The 18,468-nt window shown below is 41.7% G+C and overlaps 1 protein-coding gene across 4 annotated transcripts in view; it reads right to left on the bottom strand.

Annotated features, from left to right (window-relative positions):
• unc5b (unc-5 netrin receptor B) overlaps window positions 1–18,468 on the bottom strand; it is a 208,063-nt gene that overhangs the window by 82,677 nt on the left and 106,918 nt on the right. For all 4 annotated transcript variants that reach the window (XM_034184294.1, XM_034184295.1, XM_034184296.1 and 1 more), the window contains exons 2-4: window positions 1,419–1,649; window positions 989–1,132; window positions 561–664 (exon numbers count right to left, since the gene is read on the bottom strand). In XM_034184294.1, the coding sequence (XP_034040185.1) occupies window positions 561–664; window positions 989–1,132; window positions 1,419–1,649 (479 nt within the window). The remainder of the gene's footprint in view (window positions 1–560; window positions 665–988; window positions 1,133–1,418; window positions 1,650–18,468) is intronic.

Below are 18,468 nucleotides of genomic sequence, written 5' to 3'. Positions count from 1 at the left end.
TAATTGATCACATCTTGAAAACGTCATCTTTTAGAAGTTGCTAGCATGGCATGACGCTGTGCTAACGGCTAACATAGCATGAATGAATGGCTCCCGAGTGTACATTTTATTAAAAATATCAGAATTGTATGGCTTGTTGTGTGGCAAATCAGATCATATTATCTGTAAGAAGCATGTGGTCCAGTTTTTCAATCGAGTGAGGTGGCGCTTTATGCATGCTACTACGCCGCGAGTACCGCCTTCGCTACAGATACACATACAGAGCCACAAGCACAAAGGGTCATTTAAGTTCAGTTAAGTTCAAATAAATTTACAGGGCACTGGTTAAATGTAGCTGTAATCAAATGACATATGTATCACTGTCTTCCAATATTTAAGTTCTGATAACTTATTTTTGAGTATATAAACTTAAAAAAATTACTTCATAAGTAACCAATCTTGTTTTGTTCTGCCAACATGTTTGACTTAAACACTGTGGCACTGCTGTCCAGACATGATGCAAAAGCAACAAATAAAACAGCTGAATGACGAAAACAGTGACATGGATAGGTGAAGAATACCTCTGCAGGGGGCATGCCCTCTGGGGGGCGACACTGCAGCAGCACCTCCTGCTCTAGTCGCACCTCTCTCCCCAGTGGCTCCTGCTCAAAGTTCTTTCTCAAGTCTACAGGGGGCGACACAGATGACGGGAGAGTGATGTTGCATTTATCTCAGTGACGTTGGCTGTCAAACATTCACACACAAAGCAGGCAAAACCTTGCAAAGCCTCTGTCAACGTGTCACTTATTTATTTATTTTCCTGGCATCCCACCTCATAAACATGCACAGTGTCAATCACACAACACCACAAATTTCCAGAGGGGACTAAGCTGTAGCACGACACTATATTTATTTGCAAATATACAAACGCTGATGCATGCAGTACTCCAAGAAAAATAGTTAGACACAGCTCCCCCACAACTCGCTCTCTCTCAGGCTTGGAACTGACATGCGATTCGGACGTAGGCACGGTTGCTCTTTGTGGTGCCAGCTGAGCTCCAGGCCACACACTGGCACCAGTAGTCCTCCAGACCAAACAGCTCCTCCACCTGGGTCCTCGACACTGAGATGTCCACCTCCCTCACCACGAGGCCTGTGAAGAATCAGAGCAAGAGAGGGAGAGAGGGGTATTAGTGAGGACTAGTTTTCACAGTGCATATGAATAATGCATTGGCTGCAGGCCAAAAGCAGTTAACGTGCACATAAAATCCTATAGAAGCTAATAGATGATGTAGTTGAAGACGATGCCTGTAATTGAGTATGATGTTTATGTCTGTGAAATAGAAGGTGACATTACTGTCTGTTGGTGTGTGTGTGTGTGTGTGTGTGTGTGTGTGTGTGTGTGTGTGTGTATGTGTGGGCGTGTGCACGATCACCACCTGTCATCTGGTCGATGCTCTCCCTGGTTATGTGATCGTTTTGATTGACCCATTCCCCGTTACATTTGAAGTAGATCTGCGTGGACGGTGATGCCCTGCAGCGCATCTGGACAGGCCGGTTCTTCACGATGAAAGCGTCCTCTGGTTCCAGCAGGAATTCTGGTAGAGGTTCTGCCGGAGCTGACGGAAAGGAATCAGGGAGAGTCTCAGTCTCTGTGTAGTCACTGCTCCCTGAAAACACAAAAAGAGCATACGGTCACACGTGACAGTGAATAGGATGCCTTTCCTGCAACCAAAACACCTCATTCCCAGTGCTGGTTGTGAAAGCATCGGCCCTGCTGGACGCGCCCCTGAGCGAGTCATGCAGCGGGACTCCATCGGCATGTAGATGCATGGTCTGTGTCGGATTCTGACCTCACTATTGAGGAGGTAAAAAAAAATAAGAAAAATGACAAATGTGTCCCTCAGGAATCAATAAACTATTAGATACCTGGAAAGAATGTGCATGTGGGAGTGCATGTGAGTGACGGATTTGCTTGTGTGTGTGCGTGTGTCAATCCAGCTGCAGGGCATGTGTGAATCTGTCAGTTCTATTTCACTGCTTATGTGAAGGCTACCCTGTTAGTGTGTTTTAAGGAGACATTTAAGGTGCTGACAGTTTGCACTGTAAATACAGGCACACTGACACATAGTGCCGGCCTCCTACTAGGGTCTGCCTGCAAGATTCCATGCCCTCCAGCTGGGAAACGCAGCCACTGACCTTCTAACAACAGATCGTGTTGATCGCGCATCCTGACATTTTTTTGATGTGACACATCCCTTTTGGCATTTCTTCCCTAGTTAGGAGAGACAAGGTTGTTGTGCCCTCTTTACCCTGACTTTTTAGTCCAACACCATCCAGGCGATCCCTAAAATCAAGTACAGAGTTTTCCCTGTTGTTCATAGAGTGCAGTATCCAGAAGTGCCTCACATAAGTGGGTTCACAATGCACGTACACTCTGCTTGTATCCATAATGAAACTGAATTGAACACATCCGTACAAATGGAAAAATGCAAAACTTCATCTTATCATTTCACTGCTTCACCTCAGGAAGCTTTGGTGGCTGCTCTATGCTTTTGTAATTTCGTACGTTGGTACCTCTCACTTGCCTCTGCTTTCTAAATACTAATGTTTCTCAAATGTAAATGACACGTGACGTTCTGGTTGATTTCATGTTATGCCCAAAAAATGCCCATGACTATTTCGGGAGCTAACTCCAACCCCTTTGCAACCTGCGTTCCTAGTTTGTGGTGGGCTAACAACCATGTGTTACAAAATGACAGGATAGGGCCTGAAGTTACACTTGAAGAGTGCCACCTTGCAATGTGCCATTATCAACTGAATCCTGGACAGCTAATTTTTATAAGTTCAGAAAAACATTTGTGTCTGCTAAAGATTCCATTATCTGGCTCCCCGTTTAATGACCGGTATGCAAAATCAAATGAATAACAGGACTTCCTGTTCATTCAAGAGGACTTCATGAGACTGAATGATTGAACTACTTGACTTTTTGTTTTTTTCCTCTTTCATAATACATATTTTTAGCTCTTTAATAACATATGAGAGAATGGAAGCATGAACCATATGAAGGAAGTCCACTTGAACGATGAACTGAACGACTCAGAGCAGAACTGCACTGAATGGAATAAAAGAAAAGTTTGTACAAAGAGTCAAACCATATCATTACTGAAAAATGGTGGTGATTAAGGTGACTTTTGAGATTGTTATTATATAAAGATTTTTTACAGCTGGCGGTTTTTTTGACAAGTCAGGTGATGGGTACATGAACATTTCCAAATCACAATATGTGTTACACAGTATGGTACTATATGGTAAATCTGTCTGGAGGAGGCAGTTCTTTAAAACTGTGTGACCGTGCAACAAGGAGATTAGTGAGGGAAGCCACCAAGAGACCATGACAACTCTGAGGGAGTTATAGGTTTCTTTATAGGATTGGAGAATTCGTGCATGATGCAACTTTTTGTCTGTTGCATCAACTTCCTAATGGAGCAGGACACAGAAGGATTTTTAACAAAACAAAAAACATCAAGAACATGGTGTGAAAAGCATTTTTCTGCTATATGTTTGCAAATAATAATGCCAAAGAGAGGATATCTAAAGTTTATAATGATGATGATGATGAATATTTGAGATCGATTGGCATAAACGCTGTCATGATGACGTCACAAGGAATTCATAAAAGGAAGTCATGTTTCTTAAAAAAACACGTTCATGTTATTTTGTTCTCTATGAGGTTACAATGTTGCCTGTTTATGAATGAGTTCGGTTTGGGAGTAAGAGAACAACTCCCGTGTACCAGAAGGGACCTGAGGCTCAAACCTAGATTTGATCTGTTTTCTTGTAAATAACCTGGAATTGTAAAGACATTCTGTTATTTTTAACAGAATGGATCTTAAAGACCGAGTTCAGTAAAATATACAGGACTCAGTTTGGCACCAGATTGTAATATTATTGATCTAAATATTTCCTTGTTTGAGTCACATAAATTGGGATTAAAACTTTGTGAACATAAGGATAATTGGTGCCCAACTTGGCATTATCTCCACTAACCAGCAGATGATGGCACACAAAATTCTAACTTTTATCTCAAACACATCTTTGTGTGTTTGGCTTCATATTATCTACTCACATTCAGCCAAATGCTTCACAACTCTTTCTCACTGCAGCTGGACAATGACTTGAATTAAAAGCAACCCAAAACTGCTGAATTCAAATAAATGAAAAGATCTACCAAATCAATCACCTAACCAGAATACCAACCTAACCAGAATACCAACTCAGCAACAACAAAACACCCCAACAACAAACAGGAACTGAAGCCGGCTGCACCAGAAGCCTGGCAGAGCATCTCCAGGGAAGATACTTGGCGTCTGGTGCCACATATGGGTTCCAGATTTTAGTCATTTACTCCAAAGGATTTGAAACCAACTAAAACAGTGATTGTAATTTAAATGAAATGCTCATTATAAATGACAATTTAATTTATGTAGGATTCCCACAACCTGGTCTCACGGCAAGTCGTGATTCAGCAGCACGAAATATACATTAATCTATTGGTTCGTGATATTGTGACGAAAAGTGCCTCATTTTTGTCACAGATGCACAAATTCATTCTAATTCATTCCGTGATGGCTGCACGAAATTAAAAGTGAAGCGGGGAGTTTGGGTAGTGGTTAATGTTAGGGTTGGGGGAAGGAGTAGGGTTAGGTTATGGTTAAGGTTAGGGTTGGGGGTAGGAGTAGGGTTAGGAATAGTGAGTTTAAAAAACCCCGTCACGAAACTTTGACTCATTTTGTGATGGAAGCACGAAAAAAAAACAAAAAAAACGTGAGACTAGGCTGGATTCCCAATCACTTTTTGTCTCAGAAATGGTGGGCAACATACAGTAACTGTACAAAAGTTTATATAAAGGCTTCCAATCTGAATGAAATCCGATCAGGAAGAATGATTCTGACTGGCGAATCAAATCATCAAATATTGCTTACATGGCAAAAAGATCAGATAGATACACACTTTTATATGAGTTGCTCAAAAAACAAACAGATTATCTTTGCTCACATGTGCACAAAGTACCTAATTTTCCCCCCTTGCGCATGCCCACACAATATTTTATTTAAGGGCATTTTTTGGACAGTTCACTCGCCTGGCATAAATGTTTTATTATTGCTGTTAACAGCTCTCCCTGCATCCCACAATCAAATTTTATTTCTCGTTTTTCAGGACAACCTGTGCTTTCGGAATATATATGCCATAGTAATGTTTTGTAAGTGTAATAAAGGTTTACAATCAAAAATAGGCAAGGAAAAAATAAAGCGAAAAATAATTTTCCACACACATTTATTCAAAACACACAGCAAACTATAATAAACAACTGTTTTGACACTTTATAAAGGTAATCTGAGGTCTTGTGTGAAAGACTGTACAACAAAAGGTTCAAACAATAAACACAAATGCACATTTTGAACAATATATACAAAATGGTCTATGTGTTTTTTTGTCTTCATGGTAAAAACAACAGAGTTATCCAGTAACATTCACATGCAAACTAGTGGATCAATCCTGATAGTTACACACTCTTTGTTTGAGCACGTGAGATTGTCATCAGAGGCTCTCCGTCTGCTCCACCTTCTTTCAGTGATCGCTGTGCGTAATAGTGCAGGACGCATTTGGAGCCCAATAGTATGTACTCATTGGAGCACCCAGGGGGCTATTCAAATGGGCCAAATACTAACATATCACTCCTGAAAACGATCTTTGGCTTTTCAAGTGAGGTTAATCTGCCCTACGATTGGATTTTGGAAAACCATGTGACGGTGAACCAATTCCGATTGGACACTCACATTGCGCACATCATCACACAGCTTCTATGAGGAGTACAAAGATGGCCGATGGCTGGCTCGACTGTGGAGTTAACTTTTCAGCAAAAAAAGTACGCTTCTATCTCATCATTATCATTAAAAAGTTATTTATAATTAATTAAAGCTTGGTCTTAGCCGTCATATACGACGGCGTCGGCACCAGGGGATTAAGTAATGGACTGACATTATTTTCGTTGCCCCACTCACATTGTAACAGCATCACTGCGCACATTTCATTTCAGCTGCTTGTTTACCCTCGGACCAGAATCCGCAAAAGAGGCTGGTGGTTCATGTATTTTATGGAACAACTCCTCCTTCTGTTTGTTTCTGGTCATTTCCGAAACAAGATAATTTTAAACTCTTAAAATCTCTATAGTCACTACCATAATTCCTTCACAAGAAAATCTCTGGGTCCTCCACAGGACGTTACCGATGCTCTGTCACTACACAAATAGAACTGCATAGACAGAATGTTCTGCCTGAGGAGAAGAATCGGATTGGTGTCAATAGGTGCTAATATCTTCGTATCTAACAAACTGTAAAAGAGTCTACAGCTAGATTTCAGATCCTATCCACCTATTTTATTCTGTCTGGAGAGTTTAAGTCAGCCATTCCCATTGAGATAATCACATGTAGGAATGGGTATTGATAAGATTTTATCGATATCGATAACATTATCGAGTCCGCTTATCAATCCGATTCCTTATCGATTTCCTTTATCGATACCACTTGTGAATTTTCTGTGTACTAAAAGTAGGCTTTACAGATTTTCTATGTCAACAACATTTTATTGAGTCTTAAAGTAAATAAATATGAAATTGGTCACTGGATCCTTAAACTCTGGACATAATAAACTCTATATGGTGGATCCTTGATTTCTGGACATAAATAGAAATAAACAAAGTCTGTAGTTTTTGTCAAAAGCATTTCCTTTCAGACATTACTGGCATGAATGTCTTTCCATACATCTGAGCTGAGCTCTTGCAGCTGTGCTGTGCTGCACGTTAGGATGTAATTCATAAAGAATGCAGGATGTCTCATTTTGGGAGGACAAAATGATTTAGTCGATGGTAGTTTACTGTCTGTATTACAGCGTTTGAAAAGTGGCAATTCATTTTGAAGTTATTAATTCCGACCGGACTCTGTCTCAGCAGAGAGCCGCGCAGCGTTTGAAGCTGTGCCAATGGAATGGAGGATGATTCTCATTTCTTGACTGCAACAAGACAAGAGTCCCAGTTAGTGACTTTTATCCACACAAAAGTGACTCACGTTTGACATATTGTAATGGCTTTGACAGGGGTTACAAAGTGGACTTGCTGCTTCTGAAAGAATCAGTGAGCCAGAGGATCGAAGCATTGCTTCACTGGTTCACGCTTCAAAGTGCAGTCACGCTGCAGAAGTGGTTGATCACAGAGCCGTTGCAGGGTCTTAATCAATGTAGAGAAATGATCATTTTCCTGACAACCACCCTCAGAAACAATGGCCACTCTGAAGGACCAATAAGGGAATCGTTAAGCAAAAAGACTTGATATCGGTGGATCAAATAATTTCTTACAATACCCGAAAAGAACCGGTTCTCGATACCCAACCCTAATCATGTCAATGCAGCAACTAAATCAGAATGGAAAAGGTGCATTTGATGGGTATGATATAGAATTTGGTTTCAGTCAAGTTGGCTGCCTGAACTCACCATGCTCACTGGTTCCCCTCACTTCACCTTTCTTTTTCAACTCCAGTTCTACAACAAAATATTTATGGCACTTACTCTGCATGTGTATAGGTTTTAGTGTGCATATCTGCACACACTCATTAGTTATCGTGCTACCACTGTACAGCTGTAGCTGGTAAAAATGAGATTTAGGCATGAACAGCATTTCCTTTACATCCATGATTTACATTCACAGGTGCAGGCCTATATCCCCGTGACAAACACACATATGCAGACACACACATGCTGCACAGTGTGGTTATGTTAAAGAACAGCACTTCAACAATCTCTTCATTTAATGGATAAAGAGATGAGTGCAGATGCAGCTGTGTTACCGCATACTTAAATACAGCATATTTGTGTTCAATTTTCAAAATGTATTATGTCTAACCCGATCACTTATTCCACACCCAAGGAACAAGAGAAACTACTTAGAAAGATACAATCTTCTATTTTAGGAAAGTAAGAGCTTCCTCCTGCACTCGCCACGTCATTCCTGGACAGATTCTGCACTGAGGCATTAGCAGAAAGCAGAGTGGAACACAGGCAATAAATGGGACATGAAAGAAGATACTGTGGAAGGACTCATTCTTTGGTCAACAGGGATTCATTAGATTCCAGAGACAATCATTTCCAGGCAGAACAAGTCTTAAACAAAATTCTGTCGTGAACCAGACTGTGAGCACAGGACAGGGAGAGATCATAGACTGTGTATATATATACTGGACAAACCCCGGGTGAAGTCCCATAGGTTTTCGATAGTGGCCAGGAAGCAGTGGTGGGCACAGCTAACCAAAAAGCTAGCTTCAATAGCCACTAATCAGCTAACTGAAAAGTTATATTTTATAATGCTAAACCGATAAACCACCAAAAAATTTATCAGAAGCTACAGCTAACCACAAACCGATAACTTTAAGTACTGTCTCCAGTACACTCTCAGCTACTAACAAGCCGATTTTGAGTTTTAACACTGCTGACGTTTCTGATTGAATCAAAGGCAATCACAAACCCAAACACAGCCAATGAGTAAGCACTTCTGTATTTGTGCACCCTGCCCACTGCTGTATGGAAGAGTCATGATCCTTCACAGCATGCAGTGGTCCAGCCATGAGGCCAGATGTCTTGAAAAAGAAAGCAAGTTTTCCTTATGGTTTTGATTTATAAATCAAATTAATCTGGACAGGGTTTAAAAATCTTTTTCACCGTTACTAACGATGTAAAATAAGATTAGCGGTCTAAAAGTTATCGGAACTAAATCTATCGGAAGCTAATTGGTCCGCTGATGGTTTTTGAAGTTAGCTGAAAAGCTAATACACAAAAGTTAGCTTCACTAATTAGTAGTTAGCAGATTAGCGGAACTGTGCCCACCACCGCCAGGAACAACTGACATGAAGCCCATATCTGAGTGTTGTCATGTTGGCAGTAGTGGCACTGCTTGTCACCATGAACCCATAAATAGGTAAAAGGGCAGAGATATAGCCCTGTTTTTGAGTCTGAACCAGCTAAGCTAACAAATGAAATCATTTTTTTCTGGACTGTGCAGTGGTTCTCATAAGGGTTTGCTTTGGTGTGGGTATTAAAATCTATGAGCTGCTTATTTTCTCAGTAATAGTGCATTAATGGGGCGTAATCGATGAAGTAACACATAGATGCTAAATGTGCTAATGCCGTTAGCATACAATATTGCAGTGATTTTCAACCTTTTTTGAGCCACGGCACCCTTTTTATATTTACAAAATCCTGCGGCACACCACTGTCATGTGTCACGTGTCACGCACCACTAACTCGACTGTCTCTACACGGTGTGTTAGCACGTTAGCAACACGTGCGGTACAGATATGATGTAACATAGTATACTATAGTCATGGAGCTGTATATAAGAACTAGAGAGCGCAGTCCCATTACTGAACACTAAACGAAAAGGTCCCTTCATGGACAGCGACATGACGCCTCCTAACCGGGCAAAATATTGACGAAGTACCCGGATGTTAATGCATTTTCAATGGATATTTGCGACTGAACACACTCAGAAAAATGCTCGCAAAATACGTGTTAAAATGCCATTTTGTCCTGGATATCGAGTCAGTAAAATTAAATTACATTAAATTATGTCAGGAAAGTATTAAACTTACTCTGACACACACACACACACACACACACACACACACACACACACACACACACACACACACACACACACACACACACACACACACACACACACACACACACACACACAAATATTAGTGTTGAAAGTTACACGGATCTGCGCTGATAAGCTGAGCTGCTGCTGTGTTCAACGCAGCGCGGCTCCTAAAACCATTACAATACATTTATACGAGGTCTATTAGAAAAGTATCCGACCTTATTATTTTTTTCAAAAACCATATGGATTTGAATCACGTGTGATTACATCAGACATGCTTGAACCCTCGTGGGCATGCGAGAGTTTTTTCACGCCTGTCGGTTACGTCATTCGCCTGTGGGCAGTCTTTGAGTGAGGAGTCGCCCACCCTCTCGTCGATTTTTTCATTGTTTAGGAATGGCTCAGAGACTGCTGCTTTGTTTGATCAAAATTTTTTCAAAACTGTAAGGCACAACTGAGTGGACACCATTTGATAAATTCAGCTGGTTTTTGGTAAAAATTTTAACGGCTGATGAGAGATTTTGGTCTGGTAGTGTCGCTTTAAGGACGGTCCACGGCGCCTGACGGCGATCTGCGCTTCGAGGTGGCAGCGTCTCGCCGTTTCAAGTTGAAAACTTCCACATTTCAGGCTCTGTTGACCCAGGAAGTCGTCAGAGAACAGAGAACTTTCAGAAGAAGTCGGCATGAGGAGTTTATTCGGACATTTTGTAATGAAAGAACGTGCGGGCAGAGTCGCATGTCGGGCTGGACCCGACCGCGGGGGGTCGCGACAGGAAAAACACCTCCGTTGGAAATCTTAACGGACAAGTTGGAACATGCCCAAGCTGTTCAACAATTTCTCAGTTACTCACTTGTTGAAAGCCATCAAAAGCCGCCTGAATTTTACAAATGGTTTTCAACACGGAGGTGTTTTTCTTGTCGCGGCGCACACAGATTTGCCGAGTCGTCACGGAAACGACTCGGCAAATTTGCGCACAGGTGTCCTTAAACAGGGGAATGTCCGCATAAAGTCCTCATGCCGGCCTGTTCTGAATCTTCTCTGTTCTCTCACGACGTCCTGGGTGAATTAAGCCTTAAATTAGGATGTTTTCAGGTCAAAACAGGCCAACGACGGCGCCTGGAAGCGCTGCACGACGTCCCGCTCCGTGGGAAGTCCTTATACCGACAGAAACACCCCATAATCTCTCATCAGCCGTTAAACTTTTCACTGAAAACCAGCTTAATTTCTCGAATAGTGTCCACTCGGATATTCCTCACAGGTCCAGAAAAATTTTTGATAAAGCAACCCGTGCCGTCTTGAGCAGCGTGTGAAACAAAGGAATTCAGCCGAGAGGGCTGGACCACATCTCACTCAAGGCCTGCCCACAGGGAAATGACGTCACCGACACGCGTGAAAAAACTCACGCATGCGCACGAGGGTTCAAGCATGATTGGTGTAATCGCACGTCATTCAAATCCATATAGTTAAAAAAAATAAATAAAAGGGTCGGTTTATTATCTAATAGACCTCGTATATATTATATTTTTACACAATTATCCTTTATTGACCGAGTTTCATTCATGAAGTCAGCGGTGTGTGTGTGCACATCTCTCTGTGTGTGGCAGCACAGCGCGGGTCATTAATCTAATTATTTTAAGGTGCAAAGCAAAAAAAACCCAAACAAAAAAAAAAACTCCTCAGTCTTGTCGAACAATTTTTAGTCACTAATGACAAGAATTTTAACTAGACATTGGTCTAGCAGTGGAAAATATCAACTAGACATAAGTGAAATTAATGATCCGTGTCATCGGGCGACACAGGTACAGCAGGAGACATACAGCTGTTTATCATCCAAATATCACGGTCAAAGTGACAAGAAGAACCAAAACCACTTACTTATGGAAGGAAATATTGTCTCCCTTGTTCCTCCGTTTGTGACTTTGCCAACATGCGCAGCTTTCCGGCATATTCCACCTGTTTCTTGACGAGACTAAGTGAACTTCTATGCACACAAATCACTAACTTGCCCGGAATTAAAATGGCGATCACGCCTCCTTGTCGGCACATGGCTCAGCGCTACTGCGTGCTTTGCTGCCATCTACTTGAATAAAAGAGCATTACACCATCTGCCACACTATTACAGCACATACACCCGATAATGGTGTTATTTGATAATTGCCCACGGCACCGCTGACGATCGATCATGGCACCCTAGGGTGCCGCGGCACCCCGGTTGAGAATCACTGCAATATTGAATAAGATGACAATTTCACTCAGTGCAAATGTCGCAGCAGGAATGCTAAGATGATCCATTAGGACATAACACCACACAAGTGTTGCGTTTCTGCCCATTGGCCTGTTTGGCCATGTTTTCGAGTTGGTAGATCATTGGGGTTTTTTTTCAACTGTCATTTTCAGTTCTTTTGTGTGCGTGTGTCTCCTAGTGTCTGTCTTGTGTCCCCTGTCTGGGCCCCCATTGTCTATGGGTGCGTCTCCTGGTGTGCACCTCTGAGTGTGTGTGTGTGGATGTCTTGTCGCCTCCCTCCTCTGGTGTGTGTCTGTCACTGGCTTAGATTCATTGGGCCTCATGTATCAACGTTGCGTACGGCGATATTTGAGCGTATATGGGGTGTACGCCAAAACGGCTGCGCTACTTGGCATTTATCAATGTGGTCGTTGGCGTACGCTGCGCTGAAAATATACACCAGGTCGAGAGGTGGCGTAAATTATACACCAAAATGAACCAGCGCTGGAATACACATAAAAATGAAGATGATCAACATGATAAACAGTGCCATTATACAAATCAATGCATATGTTACATAAATAACACTTTCCTGATTATACTACATAATAATCAATACAAATCCCGCTTTTGCGGGAGTGTTATGGAGCACGATCCGTGGCCACAGCGCTGACTGCAAAGACAGCGCTGCATGCCCTTTTCTCCAGACTTCGAGCCTGGAGCCAGAGCAGTGCTGAGCTTAACTTCATGTGGTGTGATCGTTTTAGACTATGAAATTGATAATAACAACTGTAGTTTTGTCATTCCCTTAATTCGCCCGTGCTGCAACCAGGTTTTCTTGTCTCCATTCGGTTGTCACAATAAAATAAATACAGAAATACATTTAAAAAATAAAGAAATCTGACAGATTAGGCGTGTCTTATTAATTGAGAGAGCAAATATCCACATGTCAAGAATTATTGACATGTGAAAAGAGAATACAGTGGTCCCTCACTATAACGCCGTTCACCTGTCGTGGCCTCGGAGTCTCGCGGAGTATTTAGTCCAATTTTGCATGGCTTTTTTTTTTACAGTGTTCTGTGTTCTGCGCATCTGTTTATAAGAATGTTGTTGCCCGGAAGAGAAAAGAGCGCCAACAACTACTCATAACTGTGTTTGTCACACGGAAACAAACACCTGCTGCAGCGAGATGTGAGTGGAAAAGGCGCAGCGCCACGACGCAGAGGCCCGATCTGTGAAATACTGGTCAGTCACTATTAATAATTTCTTATGTGTCCGACCTCATTCGTTGATCGTTAAAATTAATTCGTTAGTTCTAAATGCCATCATAATTATTTATAGGAAAATGTTCTATTTTTATTTCTCAAACAAATGTTTGGGCCTGAAAACAGTTTGGTATTATTTTCCTACTAAGGTTTGAACTTTGAGAGTGTTTACACACGAGAGAAAAGTGAGAAAATGTTCATGCCTGATTGAGAAGGTGTATAAACTGTGTAGTGAGGGGTTTTACAGCTTTGAAACGTCTATAATAATTGTAAAAAATAACGCTGACTACGTCGCGGTTTCGCGTATTTCGGGCTATTTTTTAGAACGTAACTCTAGCGATTAATGAGGGACCACTGTAACACTTTATTGATTATATACTACAAAACAATTGATACGACGGCCGCTTTTGACACTCTATTGGCACGCGTCGTGATTGGTGGAGTTCTTTTTCATTGCCGTCTTCCCGACTTCCATGTCGTAAAATGAGGGTGTGTCTGAAGCGGAGTCTGAATATTTCTGGGCGTGTTTATTATAATTACGATCGTTTCCACCCGCCGCATTTATCAAGATCACGTCAGGCGTACGCCAGAAATGGGCAGGTGCGCACTGCTTGATACATGTCACGGTGACTTTGGTGTATTTCAAGTTTACGCCGTAAATTTACGCCACAAGTGCGCAACATTGATACATGAGGCCCATTGTGCGATTATCATTTATGAATGCCACTTGTTATTTCTTGGTATTCTGAATTTTGTTTTTTGTCGTTATTTTTGTACTGATTGTCATTTTAGGTTTGCTCACTTTGTTATTGCTTTCTTGGTTGTTCTCGTTTGTGTTTATTCTGCTGCACTCACCCCTTAGTGTCATTTTATTTCCATGTGGTTATTTTTCTTATGACTGTTATGTGTGGGTTTTTGTTATTTTTTTCCCCACTGACCTTTGGTTGTCCACTGTATTGTGATCACCATTCCTGTGCATTTAGTTCTACCACTCATACACCACTTAATTTCCCACATGCGATTTTGTTTCCTGCTTTCGTTTGTCACACACCTGTCTCATTAGTTGTCTCTGTTTTTAAGCACTCTGGTTTGGTTGCTTGGTGGCGGTTCATTACTTGACATTGCTCGACATTGTGTGCTTGTTATGGTCTCTGCCTTTCTCCTGCCTGCTCCGCTCCTTGTGTTGTGAGTATTCTTTTTAATTCTGGACATTCCTTATGCTCCTCTGGTTTTCGTATGATTGCCTCCTCAGTGTTCTGTTTTTGGATTCCCAAACTGTTGCAAATTTTTCCTCTGGACTTGCCCCATTAAACCACTGAATTATCACCTCATCCTTTGGAGTGATCTTGTCTGCATATTTGGGTTCCATTTACCATAAACTCATAATAACAAGTCACGTTACTCCAGGTATTTGTAATAAAATGCTCAAAATGACAGACACCCTCCGTATCAGCTAGCAGCCGATGCTATGAGAGTCAGCGTTGCAGGGCTCAGCAGCTGCCACTCCAATCAACCACATCCATAATTATGCATAACTTTATGGCTTAAAATGTCCTAAAATAAGAAGTTCAGAAAGAAATTCACCCCTTGTACACTTGACATGGAGGGGGGAATGATCTAAAACCAACACCGTTTTATTTATTTATTTTTGTACCAGGCTGTAAACATGTTTATTTCTGCTGTCTCGTCGGCCTCACAGATGTAAACAATTCCAAAGTTATTACAAGGAGTACATTTATGTCGTACACAATAGCTTTAATCTACACACTTCACCTTTTCTCCACCCACAACTCATACAGGACTTCAGGAAAGCTCATGACTGACTGGACCACTGCAGCCTGTGAGGAGGCAGGCCAGGGATTTATTTCAGATTTTTGTGTGTGTCTATGTGTGTGTGTAAGTAATCATCCATTTAAAGGTGCTATAAACAATTTTGCGCCATGAGATGTAACACTCACAGCAGCACCACATATGAAAACACTGATTTCCCTCTGGGGATAGATACAAGTGAGGACTATTGAACCTCCTAGTGTGGGCCATGTTGGCATATTTTAAAACAATAATTTGCTGGTATTCTTTTACATATTAGTTTAAATAGTAATGCTGGCACAGTGGGGCATTTCTGGGCTGGTTCCCACAGGTCTTTTGTTTGCATGTGATTTACAAACTCTTGTTGCCAACTGCAGGGTCATAACAGCCACTTAGGTTAATGGTTGGTACTGTTGCCTCACAGCAAGAAGGTCATGGGATCTGTGTGGAGTTTGCATGTTCTCCCTTGGTTACATGGGTTCCCTCCGGGTGCTTCCTCCCACATCCAAAGACATACAGGTTAGGTGGATTGGAAACTTTAAATTGTCTGTAGGTGTGAGTGTGTTTGTGAATCTGTTTGTTTGTCTATATATGGCTCTGCGACAGACTGGCATCCTGCCTAGGGTGTACCCCACCTCATGCCCTATGACTGCTGAGATAGGCTCCAGCACCCCGTGACCCTTAATTCGAGTAAGCGGGTATGGAAAATGGATGGTGGATGAAGTCGCACAGACTATGTCACGCCTGTCAAAAAATGCCTTTTGAGGAAAAAATATTTGTAAGTTTCATGGGAGTATCGGTCTTATGGGCCTGTCACACTTTGATAATTTAGCCAGCATATGCCGACTTATGAGCAAGTTGGCAAATACGCTGGCTACGTTGAATAAGTTATGCAGTTGTTGCACCATGGTGATTTAGCAAGAATATGCAGACAGCCCCATTTGCCCTGAGTGTGCCGGGTCATTATGGCACGGTATAGTACAGGTCGGAATGGTTAAGTCTGGCTTGGCTTGTGTTTCCACCGGCAGCACAATCCTTTTGTCTGGTAGGCGGAGCATATAGATGTTGACATGCATGTCATTGAGAGTGCATACGGATTCATGCGGCCTTGCCCCCTCCACACTGGGGCCAAACAGAGTAATTTCACATTCTTTAAAAAAATTTAATTTAATAAAATTTTTGTCTTGGTGGATCATGGGATTGATTTTCATTGTGTGCAGAATGCTGAAGAACGATTGATGTCTATGGTAAATGCTGATGTGAATGAAAGAGGCGCTGTGACTCTTTGAACTTATAAATATGTTAATTTTCTTATTGTGGTACAAAGCGCCGGCATTCTCTGGTTCAGGCTGAGAAACGGACTGCGAGCAAACAAACACAGAGGGACTTTTTTAAAACTCTACGTTTCTTCAGCCACAACAAGGAATTAAACTATTTTCAGACGTTGGTTTCCAATTTCCAGACGCTTTATGTGGATAAGTTGTCATCAGGCTGTGATGATGAATCCGACTGAAGCTGTGAAACAGGTAAGATTAAGAATTAAGATTAAGAATGTGAATTGTTTTAATATTTGAAACAGTTTGAACTGTTTGTATGAGGACTGCAGCTTTCAGTTGTTGAGCCAATTAATGCACAGCATCAACGGAAGCATTTCATCTTATGAGTAACTTACAAATAACGTGTGTCAACAATCGCACAACTTACCTACAACCTATGGCCCACGTATGTGGTGACGTATGAGCCATATGCTGGCATGCTTTGAAAATATTGTGCATTTCCAATATTTTTGACAAATTCACCGTACTACAACGTATACTAGTGTGTTTCAACATGCTCTTAACTTGTACAAAACTTAACCATAACTTATTAAACATATGCCATTCTGCATATTTTTGATATGCTGGCTAAATTGTCAAGGTGTGACAGGGCCTTTAGTGTTATCGGAGTATAAGTCACATCTTTTTCTTTATGTGGAACTCACTTTTAAACTAAGTGTTTCCTTGGGGGTGAGTTTAACAATGGACAAGAAGTGAAAATAGCACATGTGCACATCACAGTGTGTGTTATTACTTAACATAAGGACTTTCGATTTTCAAAAATAAGCCAGCAGGAAAAATAAACATGTGACAGAAAACCCTGGATATTGTTTGATGCCGTTTTGACAACAGCAATCATCAGATGGTCACGGATGCAGAAGTGAAGAATGGATTTATATGCAGGAAGCCCTCAGCTTGTGGTGTGTGCCACAAGCACTCTTATGTTCCATAAATAAGCAAGATGGACAAATAAACATCTGATGAACAACATAATGGATGCTATATGATACAAATGAACATGGAGTGCTGATCCAGTGTTGAAAATGCTACGTGAGTTCATTTGACTTTTTTTAATCAGCTCTTTCATTTATGATTTTTATGCTTTGTTGTGGAGTATGTTTATTATTGGAGTTTAATTTGTTCACTGTCGTAGTTCCTGGCAAAGCCTTACAGAAATAGTTGTGTTGTGTGGGCCGCTGAAGAGGAGGTACTGCTGGCCTCCACCAGAGGGCGCCCTGCCTGAAGTGCGGGCTTCAGGCACGAGAGGGTGCTGCCGCCTCTTCAGGACAGCTGTCAATCATCATCTCCAACAGCTGTCATTTATCAACCACTCCATAAAGCCGGATGACATCTCCACCTCGCTGCCGAGATATCTTCAAGCGAAGAAGGTAAAACTCTCAGCCGTGTCTGTGCTGAACGCACTTATCATTGTCTTTTGAAACCTTTGCAGGAGTACCTGTTATCTTCAGTCAGCTGGGAGCTGGGTTTTGGACATAGAAGAGTGACGGACTTCACTCCTCTTTCCAAACCAGAGAAGTAACAGTCGGTCTCTGCACGTTTCTGTGTTTTTGTGTCGGAGGTGGAGATTCTCCCACAAAAGGAGAAATCTAACTGTTCTGACTGTGTTACTGGGTGTGCACACACCCACCCTTGATTGTTTCTGCTTCCTGCCAGCAGTACCAGATCTGACAGCCGGAGACGGTGACCACCTAGGGACTCGGGACTTGGCGGCTCCAGTATTCTCCGGGTTTGGTGGCGGTGGAAATCGGCGCCTCTCTGGACGGACGTCTTCTATCCTCGAGCCTGCCCACACGTCACCTTTGTAGATTGACTACATACAAATTCTGTAATTGTCTGTATTTCGTTGTGCACATTCACAACAGTAAAGTGTTCTATTTTCGGCTCATTCATTGTCTATTCATTTACGCCCCCTGTTGTGGGTCCGTGTCACTACACTTTCCCAAGAAGTTGTTTAATAATAATAATAATAATAAGAAGAAGAAGAAACACATGATTTTTTGGTGTATATGTTGCAGTGGACTATAAGCTGTAGATTCTCTCAGTCTAGTAAAACCCAGCGATTTATACTTAGGAAAATACAGTTATCCTGATAACATACCAACAAGCAATCAAACAAAAAACTTAAGACATCTGGGCAAAAA

This window comes from Thalassophryne amazonica, chromosome 13 (assembly GCF_902500255.1).
Source record: "Thalassophryne amazonica chromosome 13, fThaAma1.1, whole genome shotgun sequence".
Taxonomy (NCBI): domain Eukaryota; kingdom Metazoa; phylum Chordata; class Actinopteri; order Batrachoidiformes; family Batrachoididae; genus Thalassophryne; species Thalassophryne amazonica.
The sequence above is the reverse complement of the archived record's forward strand: the minus strand, read 5'-3'. Positions and strand labels throughout refer to the sequence as shown.